Source organism: Molothrus ater, chromosome 5 (genome assembly GCF_012460135.2).
Source record: "Molothrus ater isolate BHLD 08-10-18 breed brown headed cowbird chromosome 5, BPBGC_Mater_1.1, whole genome shotgun sequence".
Taxonomy (NCBI): domain Eukaryota; kingdom Metazoa; phylum Chordata; class Aves; order Passeriformes; family Icteridae; genus Molothrus; species Molothrus ater.
Window position 1 is genome coordinate 32,342,511 of NC_050482.2, and position 21,723 is coordinate 32,364,233.

Below are 21,723 nucleotides of genomic sequence, written 5' to 3' on the forward strand. Positions count from 1 at the left end.
GCTTTTCAAAAGTCAAGAGCAGAAGAAGTAGTATTATTTAGAATATTACCATATTTATTCCAAGACAGCCTTGATCTGAGAGGGGGAAGTGGGCAGTGGAAAACAGGATGGGACCAAAACATGAATAGAAAATGATCATTTTTAAATGCTCTGAATTGCAGATTTCAAGATATTTTCAAATGCATGACCAAAAGGAAGCACTTCTTTTTTTGAGAGAAGAGAACTAAAGAGCATTTCAGCTTGGTTGAAGATAATCAACTATCAATTCAGCATGAAAAAAATGCTGATTAATACAGAATCAAATACACCCAGTCCATATATATAAAAGATTACATTATCTATTTAGAATTACTATACCTTTCAATCAGATTTCAAATGTGGAGCTAATGGATTATATAGTTAATAGTCTGAATATAAGTAATTTATCTTGTGTAAATATGGCAGAAGATTTTATATACCTAAAGAGAATTATGGCCCCTTAGATCTAAGGATGTGCAGGACTAGGAGGTCAGGCTGACTGAGCTTTGCCTTCTGTCTCAAGTCTTTCCTCCTTCATCACATACATGGCAGGAAAAGCTAAAGGATGTGTGCCTTTGAATTTTTCTGCTTTTATGGCTCTCATTGACAGATTCCTTTGAAGAATGTAGTAGGCAGCCTTTTCTGAACTTGGACTACATGAGGGCAGAGCACTGTGATGCTGTGGTGGTGCTCAGAAGTCTTCATGTGTGCCTCTCTCCAGGGCTAGAATTAATTCCACCCTCACCTTACCAAAGTGAAATTAGTTTCTTGTTACCCATGCTAAACAGTCACTTGTGGATGGACATAAATGACACCACCTGACTCCTGTACGTGCATGTCCTGCCTGGCATTCATCATCCTGCCAAAACATTTACCCTGGAGACTGAGTGCCTCACTTCTGGCCAAGTTGCAGAACTCCACCACCTGCCAGATTGTCTCACATAGCAAGGCAGTTCAAATTTCCATTTCTTTCTCACCCACAGGGCATGGTAAACATAGCATAAGCATCTTGGATTGATCTTGGATGTGTGTAATTCTCATTTTCCAAAACACAGGCCAAATATAATGCAAGGATGATAAGCAGTTAGGGAGTTCTAGATCCTTGGGCATATATCTTGTATGGTCATGAGAATAATTTTGACATTTTCGTTCTGACCAATGATTAATCATGTATAGTTTTCTTCTAAAAACATATTTTCAGACCAGTTGTTTCTGTATGCACCGTGGTCCTGAAAGTCAGGATTCACAACAAGCATCATTAGCATTTTTACTTGTGGTTGGGAGACAGAGAGATCCATAGAAGCTGCAGTGTCAGGCAGGTGTGCTGGCACTTGGCAGCCAGAAGCAAGTTCAGTGCTTAGAGCTTGGTGTGGAAACATTTGCTTATCCAAGCAGTTCAGAGGTACTCAAATGTCTGCTCTATACAGAAGGGATAGCCCAAGATGCAGAGATGCAGCTGCTAGCATGATAAACCCATCATATAAATCTTCTTTGTTTTCCTCCCACTTTAAGCTTCACGGCATATCTGTGGCTCCTGACGGCCACCAGAATTACATGCTTATCCATAAGTGCCCTGGTTTTCACTGCCATTAAACACCCACAAATGTCAGAGAAGCCCATAGAGTTCTGGGGGAGGGATTTCCGAAAAATTCAGAGCAAGCATTGCAATGGAGAGGTTTTGCCAGCAGATGTCAGAAGGCAGAACGTAGATAACACACTGCCTCACCAAATCCTCAAAATGACATTTCAGTCTTTTTATGCTTCCCTTGCCTGCCTTCGCATCTCCTTCTCTCCTGGCACATATATGCATAACCATACATAAAGAAAATCATTAAGGGAACACTGGCTTGTTTGTTTTTTTGTTTGTTTGTTTTCATTGGAGCCCTACACAGATACAGAAGATTCAATACCCTGTTAAGCTTCATGTAACATACACAAGGAAAAAAGTTGTCTAAAATTTGAAGTTGCTAAACAAGCTGAATGATAACAAGTTCTGTGAGCTCTGGAACTAATGAAGTCTTGTTTTTTATGGATTTTATCTCATGGTTTATTGAAGTTTTTCCTATGCTGTGAAACTTCAAATCTTTGCTGTTTTGTGTAATGGTGATCCCAAGGGACAGATTTTCAGAGAGATGCTGAAGCATCTTTCTGTGGCTTTTTTAGTTTCCTCCCAGGCATCCTTTCCTAATGGAATTGAATAAATTTAAGACTACTACCCATCTCTCAAATTTTGTTGAAATCACATGGGGCTCCAAAATGCACAAGGCTTTTCTCTATAGGAAACCTAGCAAAAGAAAATGCAAGGACAACTTAATCTATTACAGACTCAGATTAATGAGGCCATTTATTTCATAGTATAACTCTGCTAGAATTACTTAAACACCTGAAATTTCACTGACAATTTAAATGTTCCATTAAGTATTCTGATGATTCCTCATTTTCCTACCAGATTATGAATTTATGGCATATACATAAATGTGTCTGATTGACCATCAATCTTTGCTTTAAAACCCTGTTCCTGTGACTGCACATTAGTAGGTTACCTCTTCTCCCTTGTTTCTCCCTTCTTTCCAGAACAGAGAGTAGGTAGCATGAAATGCCATCCTCTACACCATTCCCACATCCCTCCAGCACATCCAAGCAGGCATCATTGATAACAGTGAGACAGCAGATTTGCCTTCTACTGGTGTCTTGTGACTTCCAGCTGAAATTACTCTGAGTTTCTATAATGATCTCAGCAAGAATAAATGCTTGGAACTTTTCTCTTAATGTAAGCTTGTGCTTATTCCAACTCTTTTGATTATATGTGTTTTTACAATGCCAAATCAATGAGCTTTGTTTTGAATGATATTTTTAAGCTTTGATTAGTCTACCTCTTAATATGTACATAAAATTAGTTTGATTTTATTCGCTATTGTTTAAATTAACACCCTTAAATTCACAAAACACCCTTGTTTTATGAAGTTGTTTTTTCATTATAATGGTTACTTATCCTTCCTGACCTGAGATTATATAGCATCATAAACATACAGCATCAGATTTGTAAAATTAAATAGAATTTTTATGAAGCACAAATAATAGTCATGTGGACTCATCTATGTTCATCTATAATAATGATCCCTTTTTGAGCTATTTTTACAGAAATGGATGAGCTCTGTGAAAATTTAAGATATAGCTAAACACACTTGGACAAGACTGAAAAGTTAAGTTTTATCATTCTCACATTTAAAATATCATCCTCAGCAGATAGATTAAGAGCCATTTCAGTGTCTGGTAACACAACTGTACAATTATTGTACAATTACTAATGCAGTTGTGGTAGTCATAGCAAGAAAAATTTCTTAATGGTACACCTGGAAATTGCACATATAGGAAAGTGCAAGCCAATCTACCCTTAGTGTAAACAGGTTTGAGAATGCTGATGACAGCTGCTCAAAACCAAAGTCCATACACCTTATTAATTTTCCTGAGTTAGTTTTGGGTGTGTTGGTTGTGCGTTTCGGTGACTTTTTAAAAATCATGCAGTATCCACACAGTACAAGCCTTCTCTTCACCCCTTTCCACAGCTTATGCTTACTCAGCTCACCTCCACTCTGACATCCCTGTCCCAGTTCAAGTTCTGTCTGTTATGGTAAGCTTGCTCTTCATTTTTACTCCTCTCCTGTATTATCAAGGGCAACACATACTCTCATCACACCTTTTTAAGCCAATGAGTCCATTTATTTAGATATCTGAATCAAATCAAATCAATCAGAACCACTGACAAAATATATGAAATTTTAATATCATAGTTTTACCACGAGACATTATTTTTAAAGTACTTACACTAGTCCTCAAATGCGCATCCTGCTTATTCTAAAGTAAACTCAAACCAGCTTACTTGAATTGTCTCTAGAGTGTAAAAGCAGCTTTCCCAGTTGCCCTCAAAGAGGCCCTCAAAGAGACAAAGAGGTGGACAAGAAATGATGAAAAGAGGCTTTCCAGAACAAACTGAAGCTGAAGACTCTTGGGCTGTCACAGATCAGGAGGGAAGAACAAATGGTCAATAAAAATGGTTTTGCTCCTAGGAGTGTAATAAGTTAAGCTATCTCGTCCAGTCCAGACTGGAAGTACACAAGTACAGTGGTTTTCTAGTGTATGGAAATCCAGACCTTCAGATGTTTTCTTGAATAAAAGCAACACTGAGTTATGCCAAACAAATTACTGTAATAGGCTGTTGGATCCAGGTGAATCTAATTGAAGTTTGTGTATGTATCCTGGGCAGATCATGGAGGATCATACTCCAGTAATCCTGCTTGAATCTATAAAATGTGCAAATGGCTGGGGAGATGGAAATTCACCATTTTTTCAGAAAAAAATAATGTCATACGGGATCCTACCAAAAGGACCAGGATGCAGAAGTGTGGATGACAAAAGGTTGAACACATTTATTTTAAAGAAACCACAGCCTCATCCTCAGTTTAATTGCTTCTAGCCTCAAGCACCTTTTCACACCAGATATTTTCCTATATATTCACCCCAAATAGAAAGGACGAGGAGAGTTTCTGTGAGGCTACAAGGATAATGCACTGGAAATGACATCTCAAGAGGTAAAAATGTATGCAGGAAAACTTTGCCATAGTGGTCTCACTCCTTTTCACACTGGTGGGTCCTGTGGTCTGCGAGAACAGCACACCTTCCTTGTGCACAGCCAACCCTTTCAGACAAAGAACTCCTTGCGCTGCAATACAGTCAAGGGACGTTCTCTAAAAAGCAAAAAACTGTGTCCCTTCATATGCAAATATTAACTTCAAAATAAAAAACATAAGTATGAGCACAAAAGCTGCAGGACAGTGATAACAGTGTGTTGTGACTCTGACTTTCGTCCACTTCAAGGACCAGGTCGCAGTGCTGGTGCAAAGGCCAGGCCTCTCCAGCAGCTGTGCTCCAGGACAGGGAGGCATGGGACAACGACAGGCCCTGGGGGATGTGGCAGCTCTGACCCAGAGTTCTTTGAAACCACTTCTGCTTCGTCATCACCTCAGGAAAAAAGAGAAAAAGAACAAAACGTACAAGATGCTTTATGTATTTGTTTGGAGATCCTTGCAAATTCAAAAGGAAATAATTTCATTTTACAGGGTTGACTGTCAATCAGTGATTTTTTTTTATTACATTATAGGTTGAAGATTATTCCAAATGTCAACAGTAAAATAATTTTGTCAATATCTGAACAAGGCATGAGTCTGACCTATACTGACTGATCATCCCCTGAAGTACTTCAGTGGAAATCACTTTCCCATGTACTATTACAAGAGGCACTTTGATTCCATTGCAGAAGGTGAAAGAGGCTTTTTGTGCAACAGGTTCCAGGATGACTGGATTGTATGTAGGTACTACAATTTGCCATTGTTTCCTCTCACTATAGTCCTGCATGCACACAGCAAGGGACAACACTGACATTCATAAAAACAAATGTACTTTTTTTTACTGTGAAAAATTCTCTAATCACCAAAAGCTCCCACGGCTTCTGATGGAATGCCAGACCAGCAACTCAAGAATATTTCAATTTCTAAAACTTCTCTGTGTCTGAGATATTTTGATCAAAATATTTATTTCTCAGTCAAAATGTTTTATTTTTCGTTTTACAAATTCACTGACACTCTACTTTGAAATTTCTTTGCTTTACAAGATTGTGTGAATATATTTTCAGGTTACAATAAGTCTAACCAGATTCCATAGTAACAGTAATGTTTTATTCTAAAGGAGATTTAGAAAAAGAAAGCAGAAACCACATATCTAAAATGTACAGTACTAAAATATACCTGCATGTAATTCTGTGTACCATGTATTTAAAAAACACACCTTCAATGAGATATTTCCTTAATGGTTGTCCTTCCAACATGTAGATGTTTGTGCATGTAAAATGTGAAGTTATTCTAATGCATTTGTCATATTGCTGCATTTTCTTCTGGATTTCAGTGATACTTAGTTAATGAATTGAATGTTAATTTATTCATAGTTTAGATAGTCAAACAATAAAAATATGCTGAAGCAATTTTACTTGTGCCAACAACATTTAGTTCTGCAACTTGTCTGTTGGCTGTACTAGGTCCTGCTATAAATCTCACCATTATCTCCTTCCATTTAAGCACCAATTATTTTCCTTGAATAGCAGTCTATTTTTATCACACAATGTGCAAATCTCACAAAACCTAACTTCTACATTGTGTTTAGATTTCATGTATCTCCAACACCTAGTACTTAAAGCCTATATTGTGAATCATACTTTTAAAACCATGGCTCTTGAATTGCATTGTTGATATGCTTTGGGCACAATTAATGCACTTAATTTTATCTCTTGCCTTCAAAACCAACCAGCTCATTTTGCAACCACACAGGAGAAAATGTGGATTCATTCTGATGTGCAAATCAAATACAGGAATTGGGAACAGTTTTGACATATCAGACAACCATGGCTAAAACCATCATACCTTTGAAATTCGTTTCTGTGTTTAAAATTCCTAAAGGAAGAACATCTTTGAACACACATACAAATGCTAACTAATTCACAGTAATCTAAAATAGGATGGGGTTTTGTGTAGAAAAAAACATTGAATTAAGGAAAAGGAATTTTATCTTGTGAAGAATGGGTAATTATTGCTTACATTAGTATCTGATCAGATCATTAAAAAGCTTATTTTTCAGACATTCTTATTTCAAGTCCTAGGCCCTTAGAATTTAACATATATTTAAGCATGTGTTAAACACATGATTAATCAATAGGAATACAATTTTTTAAGTATATTTGTTTATGTAAAACATAATTTTAATATTCCTATATAAATATTTGAATATTTTTATATTAATACTCTAAATATATTCTATTTAGAATATATTTCTTTTAATTCTTTCATTTGTTATTCAGAAAATTAAAAACAAAAAGGAATGCTCTCCAATATTTTAAAAATTCAAAATTGGAGAAAATGGAAGACACTGGCGTTTCTTCCATTGTCATTAAATTAGGAATACTCCTGGGACACCCTTTGTTAATTTCACTGAACTTTTTTTATCATTTCCCTATATTTACATCTATCATCTTTCTGACTTAGTCTGTCCAGGATGCCTGATCCTGGACATAGTCCATGAAGGAGAGAAGGTAAAAGAAGAACTGCGCATGTAGCTTTATACACATTGAAAACTATCCTTTTTCAAGAGTCTTTTTCTCTCATATGAAAGATAATTTTGGTAATACTAATTACTAAAATTGTAGAAAAAAATGTAACAATCTGATTAAATCGACTGAATAGAAAACAAACACATTTTTAAGTGTTGGCTTTTTTCTTATCCTAACAAAAGTGTGTTATTGCAATAATAGCTAGTAATGTCAATTCCATCTAGCTGAAACAAGAGTTTAACATGGCTATGTTCAGCCTCTGTGAATGAGGTAAGTGAGGCACAGACTGGATTCAGAACAGGATTCAAATCTACAGTGCAGTCATAGTTTTATGTTTGGGACAGAAATGAGTTTCTTAATTACACACTATTTCTCTGTCTCTCAGTCTGTAAAATTTATCCTGCATTTTCTTTCTCTCTTTAAAAGAATTTATATTCTTATCTCCTTCTGTCCATCATTCAACTCATGTTTTCTTGGGTAGCCCAAATTTTACTGAAGTTTTGTTCCTGTATCTTTCCCTCATGTTTACCTTACAGAAGCCCTGCTTTGTCTTGTTTAACTTTAGTCTACAGTTATTTCTGCTTTCTTGGGTGTCTTTCTGAACTGTTTAAAAGAGGCTTGAAATTCCATCACTATTTAAAAATTACCAACTTCCATACAGTAAAAAAAAAGGATAGGGAACAAAACCAGCAGTGGTGGCACTAGTAATTGACTTTTTGCTCCACTTTGAATTCACAGAAAACATATTCAAGTAATTTAATTAGGGTTAGCTAATATTAGCTAATTCAATTAATTAAATGAGGGTTTCCATCAGATTTCTCAACCAAAAGTGAAATTATCTATGTTTTCCTAACAGTATGTGTGAACACTACATAGAAAATGCACTCATCGTATCCATTCTAGTATGTCAAACTCTGTGTCTGATGCAGCTTCATACTGAAAAGGAAGCTCACACAGCCACCAGTGGCTGTGAGCTCACCACAGACCACTGGGGAGGGGAATCTGATGCCCTCTTTTCCTTCTCCACAAATTCCCAAATGTGGTGCAGGTGGTTTTCCCGGTTCCAACCAGGATGGGGTTCATCGTACAATAGCTGGGAGGGGGCATGGGCAGGACATGTCCTGTGCCACCTCACGTCCTTGCCAGTGCTGGGGGAAGGGGAGCCTCCTCCTGGGACAGGGAGTACCTTCTGGCCAGCTTTGGGAGGCAGAGGGAGCAGTGGTGTGGCCTGGTGCTAAGCTGGAGGGAGCGGTAGCAGCGGTGTGGCTGTGGCCAGTAGGAGCTCATGGGTGAGCAGTTTTGCTGTGAATCACTCTCTCTGTTTTGAACACTTGCTATTAACCCTGTTGCTGTCACTGTCCATTTTCTTAGCTCATTGTTGTTTCCAGTAAATTGTTCTTATCTCAACCATGATCTTCACCTTTTGGTCTTCCAATTCTTCTCGCCAGCCATGCTGCAGGAGAGATGGGGGCATGGAAGAGAGAGCAAGTGAGCAGCATGTGGTTTGGAGTCTCAGTGGGAGCACTAAATTTGGAAGTACCACTCTTAAACTGTGGCAGTGGTCTTGAAAGAAAATAAAAAGTGGTGAATTATTCTGTATTACCTGTGAGTGAGACTTGCAACTGTTATTTTTACAGAATTTATTGTATACAGAAGTTTCTACTACTGAGACACAGAGCTTCTCACATCCCAAAAAAACAAGTTGTATTTTAAGATTTGTTAGCCAAGTCCACTAATTGACTTGAAAACAAGAACTGGGAGCTTAAACTTTATGTTGTATTGGGAATCAATAGAATCATCAGTTTACACGGTTTATCTGCAGCCCCCTTGCTGAATCTGTACTGCTATACACTCTATTAATTGCATCCTTCTTTAAGATCAACAAAAAACATGTTTACAAAAATTCATCCGTTAGCAATGAAACCAGGCAAGGTGGAAGGCCCACTGATAGCTAAAAGGTGTGCCACCTCAGCTAGCTTTACAGTATCTTGCATTCACTCATATCACATTTGTATTACAAATGCCTGGAGTTTATTAGAGAAGGTAGGTCGTTCATCACTACCTCCAGTACTGTTTCTGTTAACCAGGGGGTTTAAAATGTAAGGATTCTCAGGCACTCTCTAGAACTCGGAAATAATTCCTTGCCCACTGATAAAGCTTGGGAAAAAAACCCCCAGATTTAACACTATGCATTTTCCAAAAATGTGAATTAAGTTTCAGATACTGTTCCATTATGAAAAATGGAACAGTATCTGAAACACTGGTTATGTGAAGCACTGGTAGTTCTAGAAAGAGTCTTACTCTTGTCTCTCCTTGGAAATTCTTAAAGCTTTGCTTCAAATGGCACATTGTATGCTTTGCTGTCTCTATTTGTAGCACCTAATACCTGTCTAGTATCCGTTTCTGTACCACAAATAGACTGAACCCAGGAATAGGAGATCTTTCAGTGAGTAACTGTAGTTATGCAACCCAAAGCACAGAGGCATGGGTGGCTCCAGGTGAACCTTCTGGCAAAGTAACATGTTGATGGTCCTGCTAGAGCCTGATGAGCAGTGAATGCAGTTCAATTTTGGAACAGAGATAACTTTCAGAGTGTAAAACATATTCTTATCTGTTAAGCCCTGGTGTGTGTGGAGTGGGAACTTGTCAAAGTTCTTTCTAAACATGGAGATTCTAACGAAGAAATTTATTCCTGAAGTGGCTGGAAACCTTCTTCTTGTTGTTAAGTTTTCTCTCATTAAATGTAGCCATTATATCCATGTAGCTCTCTCTAACATTTATGTTTTACTTCCTGGAATTTCACATTCCAGCTCCTAGAAAAGCCATGAATGTCATCACCAGTCGCTCTGAGCTCTTGGGTGTTCTTACATATTCTATATTATTTTTGTATTATAATTTTGCCTTTATTTCAATGTCATTATCCTCACTGACAAATCCTGACAGCACCTGACAAAATACTTTGTACTACCATGTCTGCATAACAGCCTTCCTTCTATCTTTTTTTTTTGCAGTTCACAGATCTAAATAGCACTTCTTAGTGCTGTTTGTAACAGCTACATGCTAGTAGCTTCTAAGTGCTAATTAGCTAATAATGCCTAATAGCTTATAATACTTAACAGGCAGCCTGAGATACACTGCGGGTGTTAGTCACTCCATGGGGCTGGGTGGAATGACTTGGGCCCAGGAAGGGGCTAAGGTAAACAATTCCAGGCATTACACTTACAGCAGCTAGATCTACAAGAACAAACTCTTGTTTTCAAGTGTTTGCAACGAGCACCCCAGCCCTATATTCCCAAACCATTCTGATTCTTTGAAATCTCTATACAGACGTGAAGACAAAGAGAAACCTGGTTATGTAATGTAATATGTGCCTTCTTTTTTTTCTTTTTTGTGTGTGTGTATGACATGCCAAGCAACAGGTTGCGCTGTCTCTACAAGATTTAAGCAAGAGCGACTGAAACAAACACAACAAATCATCCGCTGGCTTCTGCGAAGGTCTGCAAAAGCTAACGCGAGTCACACAGACTATCTGAACCCGCCACGGTATTTGCACAACAACACAGACGGTATCATCATAGGAATTATGGTGATCCGAACCACTTATCTGGCAGCGAGGCGTAAGGGCTCTAATTACGCACGCGCTCCAATTGCGGCACTGAGGGAAATGTCGCCCGCTCGTCCCTCCCCGGCTCTGGGGGCGGAACGGGACGGAACGGGACCGAGGGACCTCCCGGCCGCGAGGGGGCGCTGCCCTGCCCGGCCTCGCTCCGGCCCCCGCCCCCGCCCCGCGGCTTGTGGGAAGGGCGGGGCCGCGGCCGCCCCCTGCAGGCGTCACTCCCAGCATGCAGCGCGGCGCGCTCCTGCCCCTGCCGCCGCTGCCGCTGCCGGGCGGAGAAGATGGCGGAGGGAGGCGCGGCGGATCTGGAGACCCAGCGCACGGACGTCGCGGCGCTGCTCAAAACCGCCCTCCGCAAGGGCGACACCTGGTGAGGGAGGAGCGGGGGGGCTCGGGTGGACCGGCGCGGGCGGCGTCCTCCCGCCCCTGGGGCCGCTTGGCTGCCGGAGGGACCGACCTCCTTCCCCTCGCCCCCCCCACCACCCGCTCCCGGGGGCGGCTCGACGTCTCTCCCGCTGCCGCGAAAGTGGAGGCGGGTGACAAGGGCAGGGAAGCAGGGCTGTACCACGCGCTTCCCGCCGCTCGGTTCCCGCAGCTCCTGCCAGGCGGGGAGCGGCCGCCTGGGTGCGGCGGGGCCTCGGCCTGGCCCGGGCGGCGGGCGGGGAGGCAGCGAGGTCAGCGCCCTGAGGGGAGGGCAGCGAGGGAGCGGCGCGGCTGCCGGGGCGCACTGCCGGGCGCCAGCCCCGGATGGCGGGCCCGGAGCCCGCACGGGGCTGGTTTGGCTGAGCGCGGAGTTTTGAGGTGGGGGGAGAAGAGCTCTGCTAGCAGGCGTTTCTTCCATTATCCAAGCTGAAATGGCCCCGGCGTCACCTTCGCGTTATCAGAATTGATATCTGTACTCTGGCCTAGGTGCCCTGATACCCGTCCGTGGCTGTGACAAGCCTTGAGTTTAAATTTTATTGTGACTATAAACGTGTTGGTTTCCTAAGAAAGAGTCCCTGAAGGTGCGAAACGGACCCTTATGACACGTTTGATAATTATGTTTTTCTGGTCAGTCGTAAAATATTCCTTAGTATATCATACAAATTGTCAACAGAATAATCCATGGTTTAATAAGCACCTCTTTTTGGCGTAAATATGGTAATTGAGGTTTTATAGTTGTAGTGCTGTGAGGCTAGGAAATGGGACTTTTTTTAGGAGGGGAAAAAATAAGGAACTGACACTTTTTCCACGACTCAACATCTTCATCTCTTCCTGTGTGAAACTGTCACCCAAAGACAAAGGCTGAAGCATTAACTTACAGAAAATTAACTATGAATACACAGAAGTAGAACTAGCCCACCTCATTTCAGCTGTCATCACTCACTGTTCCAGTTCTATAAAAGACTATATTTAACAGTGTTGATACTGCAGCATGTGTCAGAAGCATACATTCTGATGCATTATTCAAATACTGCTGAGTATATGTTCAGTTTTGGCATACGAACAGACTGCTCTTGAAACTGGAAAAGTGTAAGAAACTAGAAAAAGAAAATTAATTCACATGGTAGTGTTGAAAATGACCAGCAGTAGTAAAAGCGTGCTCAGGATAGATGTCTTTCAAGACTGTTTTTTTATGGTTCTGTTGGGTAATTCCCAGTTACTAAAACAATGTTTCAGGCAGTTAATGTTGTTCAAAGTGGTAGTACTTTTATGACTAGTTGATGGCGTGACCGAAACAGTAAGTTTACTGTGCTGTTTACTTTTTTTAGTACGTTCGATATTTTAATACAGAAGAATCAGTTATGTGGGAAAAGCTTCTAAATGTTCTGTGAAAATATATCTAGCTGTGATTGACACTGATATAAGTCAAGTGTTTTAAAACTGAATAAGCTACAGCAAAGTCCCATTAAGTTTTACTCATGAGCTGTTAAATCGAGCTAGATAAATGTGTATGCTTGTGCATTCATAGGATTTATATTTTGACTGTGCAGCTATCTTCACAAATTAAATGGTACGTTTAGTCCAAATGCTTTTGTAGAGGTATTTTGTAAATGGCTTTTAGGTCTTTTGGGACATCAGTAAGGAAACAACACTTAAGGTGCTGTAAGCCATGATTCAAAATTGCATTGATTCAGTAATAAATATTGCTGAAAAAAATTTCAGGAGTGCCATACCAACCTGTTCTGTGTGAGCTTTAAAACACTCAAATGCAGTCCTTTTAAAAATACTGGCTTGTACATCGAAAGTCTTTTCCATGCTCTTCAGAATTTAGAATGGAGAGAACAATAAGCTACATATGGAAAGTATAAAGCTTTGGGGGTTTTCTCTAAGAAAAAAGCAACTAAAGAATAGGGCAAAGAGAGGCAAATCTTAAAAGCATCTATGAAGTGGCTGATGAATTTCTTTGTTCTTCACGTACACTGCAGAGAGAAAGAAAGAAAATTGACTTGAAATGCAGCATTTTTAGAGCTAGGTATTGGAAGAAGAAATGCTAGAACTGGAAACTGGTTGAACAGGTGGTTTAGTAAGCTGTAGAGTTTGTTCCATTAGATGTTTTTAAGGGTAGCTTGGGAATAGCATGCATGAAGCTGTATTGCTTCAGTGGACAGACAAGGTTAGTGTCTTTTAACTGCTTCAGCTGCAGGGACAAGATATTGGGCTAGTTTGTCCCAGTGGTCTTTTTTGCATTCTTTATGGCCAGTTAATAAATTATTAAACTCTGAGAGATTGAGGATTCTTCTCTTTCTCCATTTATCCTGATTTTCCAAACATACATTAAATAAAAATCAGATTTTTCCAAGAATGAACTTCCTTTGTTTATCAGTTCTTTTGAGTCATGTTGTCTACTTTTGTTAGTAAGGTCAGTATAAAAACTACACTTTTGTTCCACAGAACCCGAATTAATAGAAGTTTTACTTCTTGCAGTATTGTCCAAAGGATCTTAAGGTTCTGTGGTTCTTATCTCTATAGGAAAAGAAAAAATGCTGCATTTCATTATATGTCTCACAGTTTTGGCATCTGATACAATTACATCTCAGTATTCTGAAATTCTACTGGTGCTTGACAAGTGAGGAGAATTTATTGTATGAGGAGATTTTACCCTCTCATTCAGAATGACAAAAATTATTGGTTGTTACAGCTGCAGGCAAATCTGAACTCACTCAGTGTCTTCTACTATCAAATTTAAGAGCTGTTGATGTTCATCAGATTTTAGGCACAGTATAATTTGTGTGACCAACTGGTCTCGATGATGTAATTTAATGTCTTTGTAGCTGCAGTGATATTCTTGAGAACCTTGCCAAGTTTTTCTGTTTTTACAATATCACGGAAGTACAATTTTCAATACTGAAAGTTATTGATCTTGGAACAGTTTTGTCATAGAGGGGAAGACTGTCAGTTTTTGTATGTGACTTCTTGAGTGATTTCTCTGTAATTTCTTCCCCATGTTAAAGTGTGATTTCTTGGGCTTACCTTTAAAACCACCTTCTGCCCTTACTTCCCTGTAGTTCCTGTTCTTTTGTGGCTTAGTCAGAAATGTCGGAGTAGCTTGGATATGACATTACAAATGCTTTCACACTCTTGCACATATTGTCCCTCCATGGTCTAGGATATTTAACCACGTTTCTCACCTTTAGGTATCACCTGCCAATGAATGTTTTACTTAAAGTGCATGATAATGACTTAAAAATAGCTAATAGCTCAGCAATCAGTTTTACTTTTTCTCTCTCTTCCTTCCAGAGTTTCCCTACTGTGCTTCTTTCATCTATTGCTTGCCATAATAATTTGTGAGCTGATGAGAATATAGAAGTTACTTGGATAAGAATTATGCAGTTACAGTGGACAAAAACTATCACATGGAGTTTATTTAGTGGCTAAGGGAACAAATGCAATCATTGGATGTTTGAATAGGGAATACCAAGTAGCAGTACAAGTATGTACTGTATACAGAATATAATAGTGAAACCATTCTACTGTCCAGTTCTTGTGTCCACATGTGACAGAAGGTGTTCATTTAGAATGAGTTCAGACATCTCAAAATCTAATAGGGAAAGCAGAAGCCTTGTCTTTCAGAGAAGAGCTTGGAGAACCTTTGTCTGTTTTGCTAGAATTTTGAGTTGTGAAATAGTTACATAAGAGGAAGATGTCTTCTAGGATAAGAATTTTTAGACAAGCAGATAAAGATTTAAGACACTATGTAAACTGAAGCTAGTCAGGTTTAGGCCAGAAGGAAGATGTTGATTTTCAGCCCTGTTAGCCAATGAATTTTGGTGCCAGTCATCACTTCACAAGAGTGATGAGAAGGATTCTTAATCTCTTCTTGGTTTTAAAGACATGCAAATTAGTAAAACCTCAGAAGTTTTTTTAGTTTTTTAGTATATTTAGTTTTCAAATGTGTCTGATACACATCACTTCTGAAATTCTGCTCAGTCTAGGTAGCGTAATGTTGTACATTTCTTGGATGGTGAAAAAAATATTCTTAACCTGTGGGAATTTCATTGCCTTTCCAATTGTAATACTTGGTCACTGAAAAGAGTAAGTAAAAATGAAGTGGGGTAAAAATCCTTCCCAGTGAGTGATCAGTAGATATGATAAGTTCAACCTTAAGGGATTTTTTCCTCCAGAAGTGAATTTCCCCACTGAACATAAAAGCATTTTAATTCTGGCTGCAGTAAAAACTCATGAAGCTTGATGACCAGGGCTACATCTATAGCTGTGCTTAATAATTGTGCGCCATCATTGATGATAGCCTTGATGCTGAAGTGCTTTGCTTTAATAGCATTTTGCACTGTGGACTTCAAAGAACATGCTGAGCTGGAAGGGACCCACAAAGATCATCAAGTCCAGCTCAGCCCTGCACAGGACATCCCCAAGAGTCAGGCCATGTACCTTTTTCTCAGTACTGTCCTCTCAGTGTTTTCCACATTGCATCATCCATCATTGCGTTGTACGTGAACAGAACCTAGACTGAATGTTAATGGAAGGTTTTACTTGATTTCACTGAGGGCATGATGAAATGTTATGGACCTGCACTTCAGTAATATTTGGAATTATATTCTAAATTATTTTGATAACTTCATAAAATGAGAAACAAGGAACACTATGTCAGCGTCCCAAGGATAGATTAGGAGTTGGATGGGTTTTTATTTTCAAATGAGGTTTAAGTTGATGATTTTGACTTTTAAACCTTGTGGTTGAAGTTTGGTGTTAGGTTTCTCTCGCTGCACAAGGAGTGGTGCTGCATGTGACCAGTAGTTTACAAAGATTTTAATTTTTCTGGACAATGCTTACACTGGAGATGAGTAGATGTATTTTTCTTCTGTAAATTGATTAGGTGAGGTGAGAGCGTGTTCAAATCATATTTGTTCCAGGCTTTTGCCTGAAAATTGATTTGTTAGATTATTTTTTAATGAAAAGTCTTTACTTAAATGGAAAATTTCTGAAGGTATACAAAACACTTACATGATTCTTAATATAATGTTCACACTGAAATTTTAGCATAAAATTGCGCTCCACTAATGTTGGCTGAAAGGTACTTTTTGGTCGGCCTCTTGGTTGAAGAGGCCTCTTTCGGTCTATGGATGAAGAATGTGCGTCTTAGGCTACTGTAGCACATTATGGCAGTGGGGCATATCATGAGCTGTAGGAGAATTTTATTTGCTGATTTGAAATCTTGGTACATTTTGTTGAGCTAAACACTTAGTTCTGAAGAGGAATCTGGAATACTTGGATGGATTTCTTAAAAATGGGAGGTAAGCTATATCTTTTTTTGTCTTTGACCCCTGCACTTTTGTCTTGTGGATTTACCTATCTTTTGAATAAAAAGATGGTATGGTTTGTCTGATAGAGTAGAATAATTACCACCATTTTGAACTTTAGGAACTTCTTAATTCTGGAAGAAATTTGAATTTGAAGGCATCTATTAATTTTGAATGTATTTGGTCAAGCAATTTTTGTGACCTTAATCAAAGCAGAAATACAGATACAAACCCTTTCTTATATTCTTATTTTTATAGTTGCAGTTGTGCAAGAACAAAAATCAGATGCTGTGCCTTTAAGCAGGAGCCCCAATTTGCTTTCTGCAAAACAGTTGTTCCACTTTGTCCTCTGTATTGCTTAATCTGTACGCATGCACAGTGAGGAGAGTAAAAAAAAAATCTTCACCTATCTCTCTGGACGATTTGCACAGTTTTACTGTTAAAAGTGAAATAGCTTTTGTTCAGAAGATACGATGTCCCAGCAGTACACAGTGCAGAATGAGTGTCTCTCTGTGAAATGCCTTTATTGCATATTAAAGTTTTCTGGTTTACTTTTGGATTCAAAAAACTGAAGTATCAGTCATTATAAATACATCTAGGTTACATGTTGTTTAATTCTGTCTATATATAATGGTCACAAGAATTCAGAAGCTTTTGACAGCAGTGGGAAATACCAAGATCTTAGTCATACTGTTCAGATATTTTTCTATCAACTTGGATGTTGAGGTAGAGAATGAAAGCTGTTGTACATGTGTAATGTTTCTATTATGTTAATTAGGTTTATTAAGTCAAAATATGCAGTAAATCACCTGTGAACTTGAATTACATTAAAAGTTTCAAACCATGGGAGAATTTTAGAAATCACTAAGTTTCCTGCTAGTACTTTCTTTTGTTCAGTGAACAATGCCCATGTAGTCATACAGCTGCAAAATTTTAAAACTTCCATTAACTTAAAATTGATTTTTATTATTTGTTGAGTTTTTATTTAAGAAGTAAAGGTGAATTTCAAGTGTTGTAATAGCTTCACATTTTTGTACCTGTGAATAATGTGCAAAGACTGTAAGTAATCTTATTTTGGGCTGCCTTGAGTCTCTACATCTGGTCATACATAAGGATATGGTCTTTTCTGGTAAATTTAATTGGGTGACCCAATTTTATTGGGTTTGCATGGCAAGTGTTGGTAGCAGGGTTGCTACCGGGGTGGCTTTTAGGAGAAGCTGCCCGAAGCTTCCCCTGTGTCTTACAGAGCCAGTGCCAGCCGGCTCCAGATGGACTGACCACTGGCCAAGGCCAAATATCCCAAATTGAAGGGACCCATAAGGGACTTTGAACCCTACTTCCTGCTCTTTGCAGGACTGCCTAAAGCTAAACCATATGGCTAAGAGTGTCTTCCAGGTGATCCTTGAACTGACCAGCTTGGTGCTGTGACCACTTCCCTAGGGAGCCTGTTCCAGTGACCAGCCACCCTCTCAGGCTTTTCATGATGTGGAGTATGAACTTCCCTGTTGCAGCTTCCTTCCATTTCCTCATGTTTTATTCCACTATCTGGCGTTCCAGAGGAGTCTAGAGTATAAATTGTCCCTTGTAGATGATAATCCACTTCAGACAGGCAAGAAACATTTTATAGAAGAGAGCGGATATATCTTATAAAGCAATCTGGAGCTCTACTCAGAAGTAAATACTGGGTAATGAAGTAGGCCAGACTGGAACTGAGAACATATTCACATGTTCTGTAGTTTTTTTGATTCTACTTGCTCAAAGAAAATTTTAAGTATACATAATATAACCAAGAAAAACCTCGTAAAGTTAAACAGACTGTGCAGATACTTCCAGTATTGTTAATACTGAAAATTCAATATTTGAGTGTAATTTTCAGCAAGTGGTATATGCAAGTTTTTGCTTACTTTTAGGTAAAGGTTTGGGTCTATTCCAGTGTTCTGTGTTATCAACCGGCTGGCTCTAAGTGACTTGATTGTATTATTTTCTTCAAACAATTACTGATTTATTTGAAATACCTGTAAATGTGAGGTATTTGCTGCTTTAGAGTTAACCAGTTCATTTGGCTGTGCAGTTGTCTTAGTTTTTCTGCCCCCCAAAGCAGAATATCTAGAAATTTGAGACTGTTCTTGAGTTTAATCTTTATTCAAATCCTCCAGATTTCTTTTACCTCAGAAGATGGGTTGGTTATCCTGCTCACTAGCTAAATTGATGACATTCCAGAGAGCAAAATTTGTGTTTCCTGAAATCTTGGTTCCATCAGATAACAACCATTTCTTAATCATAATTCTAAAAAACAGATAGGCCATACATTTTAACTTTGATGGGGAGTTCTGGGGTATCTTTCTTGGTCAGGTCCACAGTTCAAAAAACTACTGCAGCATTAGACTCATTTGGAACTCCTTGCTGCGTTAGGTAATAGTAACAAAAATAAAGACAAAACATTGCACCAAGCTTAATATACATACATTTTGGTCTGTATTTTAGCAATGCATGGTATTCTGTTTTTGTATCTGGGACAACACACATTTCAGGGTAATGTATCCAAGTGCTTACCCCAAGTTTTTAATATTTTTTCCTTAAAAAGAGATCAAATATCATTTAACAAATGAGGATTTAGCAGATGTAGTTCTGATTACTTGAGCTTCCTCTTAAATTACTGGATGTCCCTCATGGTTAATACTTAGTTTTCAGGTGGTTGATTGTGTCATGGATATTAAAACGCTGATGAAAAGATAAGTTGATAAGTTCCCTTCTAGTGGTGTCCCTTCTCTTGTGCAGATGAGTAGACTTGTTGATCTTGATGAGAATGCTATATTGAATGTGTTTTTAGAGTCAAAAGCTGTAAGTTATAAATCTCTGATTATTACTTTTCCCATTAATGCTAAGAAGTCTGGATTTTAGCTACAGAAGTGCTTTAGCAGGTTGATTGATTTGCCTTAAACTGAGCATGGTGTAATTGTACTCCTTTTTTTTTTCCCTTCCCCGGCATAATCTTTAATGTGGCATATCCTTCTTGCATAAAATGAGGGTAGTGTATGGCATTTGAATGCAAATTTCTGATTTCTCTAATCTTACTGGGAAAGTAGTATTTCATGTCTTGATTAAGAGCAAGTTCTTGTAATGGGGCGTTCAGGTTTTGGCCAGGATATAGTTAATTTTTCCACGGTGAGGGAATGGAGCCTGGAACCCAGCCCTGGGCATGTCCAGGTTATTATGCTCTACCACCCCCAGGGGTGGGAGTCAAGGGCTCCTGCTTGGGAGAAGGGAGGTGTGGCTTCAGGATGAGGAAAGGCATGGCAGGAGGGGGAAGCCCATCCACCGCTGTTCATTGTCCCCCAGGATGAGCATTTTGCTTGTAAATCACCCTCTTTTTACAATTCTGTAATTAATATTGTTGCTGTTACTGTTTCTTTTTCTTATCTCATTTATGTTTCCAGTAAATTGTTATTATCTCAGCCTGTAATCTCTGCTTTTTGTGGCATGAGGGAAGGGGACCAGTTTATGGTTTTGGGTTTTTTAATTCAGAGTGCTAAATTGGGGATTACCATTCTTAAACCAGGATAAGGGAGAAGATTACAGCTGCTGTGACTGTGTTCAACAGTAACTCAAAATAGCTTTTCTCACCTGTACCGGATTCCTATTGAAGCAAAAGTAGCAGAATGTTCATTAAAACACCTAATATGTGTAGAATGTAGATATACATGTAACATGCACACACATGCCTATAGCCAGTAATTTGCTCTAAGAATCCACATCTATAGTGTCTGCTAGCACTTTCTTAAATATCTACATACAGTTTTTTTTTTCTTGGCAAAATAAATTTACTGAACTTTTCCATGTAATGCGTGTTACCTTTACTTGGTGATAAAGGAACTTGACTGTACTGTTTAGTTCTTATCATACTTACAGAGTTGCATGATTTATAAGTGGCCTTTCAGCTTTCTTTATACAAGAAATATTAAGCTCTTATTTGAGCCTGAAAAGATTGCTAAATGCAAAATTCCTAAACGTGAAGGGAAATTATGAAAGATTTTTTTGCATGTCGTCTTAGGAAACAGCAATGTTGCAACATCTCTGTTAAGGAGGATCCTAAAGAGATACTGCGCAGCAAATTTTGGTTGATGGCAAAATTAATTGGATATGGAAGAAGAAAGCTGATGAAGTGTTGAAATAGATAATGTTGAATATTTAAAATCTAGAACAGTGGACCCCAAGCTTTCTCACACTGTTAAATTTTGGTATCAAAAATTTGTATTAATCACTCTGTTACTGGGGTGTGATAAGACATTTAACACAAAACATTTGAAAAGTAAAATGATTCTCCAGGACCACTAATTTCTTAAGCATTAATTAAAGGCAGTTTGCCTGTATGATAGTTTCTCTTCTGTGTAAAATTATATCTTTGCTTCTTAAGACTGATAGTTCATTCAAATTTAGGTCAAGAAAGTAGAGACCAATGGGACAAGGCTAGCAGGTTTGGTGGTGACTGCATTCATAAACAGTTATGCAGTTACAGCTCTTATGGAATAGAGCTGGATGGCCACAGCAGAAGAGAAAGGGAGAATGCTGTTGGCCTTAAGTACGTTCATGAGAATGAAAACATAGTGTATAAAGGCAAGGGCATGTCAGATTAATCAAATTCAGCTTCATCCTACCATAGTAGCAAAAGATTTAGAACAGAAAAGCAGCAGATTGTGAATACTTTTAGGAAGGAGAAATAATGCATATGGTAGCTTAAAAAAAAACAAACCAAATCTGAGTATCACTGATAAAATTTGGTATCTTGATCTTGAAGAAATCTGGACAAAAAGGTATAAAATGTAGGTATCACTGGACATTGTAGAATCCAGACTGTGACAACAGTTTAATCTGGATAAAAATACTGTAGAGCTGAGATATGAGATATAATCTCTTTATGTGAAGTGTGATGTTGATAATGATTTGTAGGAGGAACATCTAGTCCTCTGTCAAAAGCAGAGCACCTACTGTTTGTGTTGATGTTAACTCAGGAAGAAAACACACTCTCTGGTTCTTGGCAAGGCATCAGAGTCCTGAAGTTTTTTTAAGTTGCACTTGAATAAATAAAACTCCATCACTAGACAATTCTTTACTGAAAGTTCTTTCTCACTTTTTTAAAGGGCTGTCTATTTATAGAGATTTAACTTGAATCTCCTGAATTTGAAAATCAAGAAGAGGAA

At 38.6% G+C, this 21,723-nt stretch overlaps 1 protein-coding gene across 2 annotated transcripts in view; it reads left to right on the plus strand.

Moving 5' to 3' along the window:
* The first annotated feature begins 11,030 nt into the window (after positions 1 to 11,030).
* The window catches only part of USP15 (ubiquitin specific peptidase 15), a 60,528-nt gene continuing 49,835 nt past the window's right edge, over positions 11,031 to 21,723 (plus strand). For both annotated transcript variants that reach the window (XM_036400709.2, XM_036400710.2), the window contains exon 1: positions 11,031 to 11,157. In XM_036400709.2, the coding sequence (XP_036256602.1) occupies positions 11,069 to 11,157 (89 nt within the window). In that variant the 5' untranslated portion in view covers positions 11,031 to 11,068. The remainder of the gene's footprint in view (positions 11,158 to 21,723) is intronic.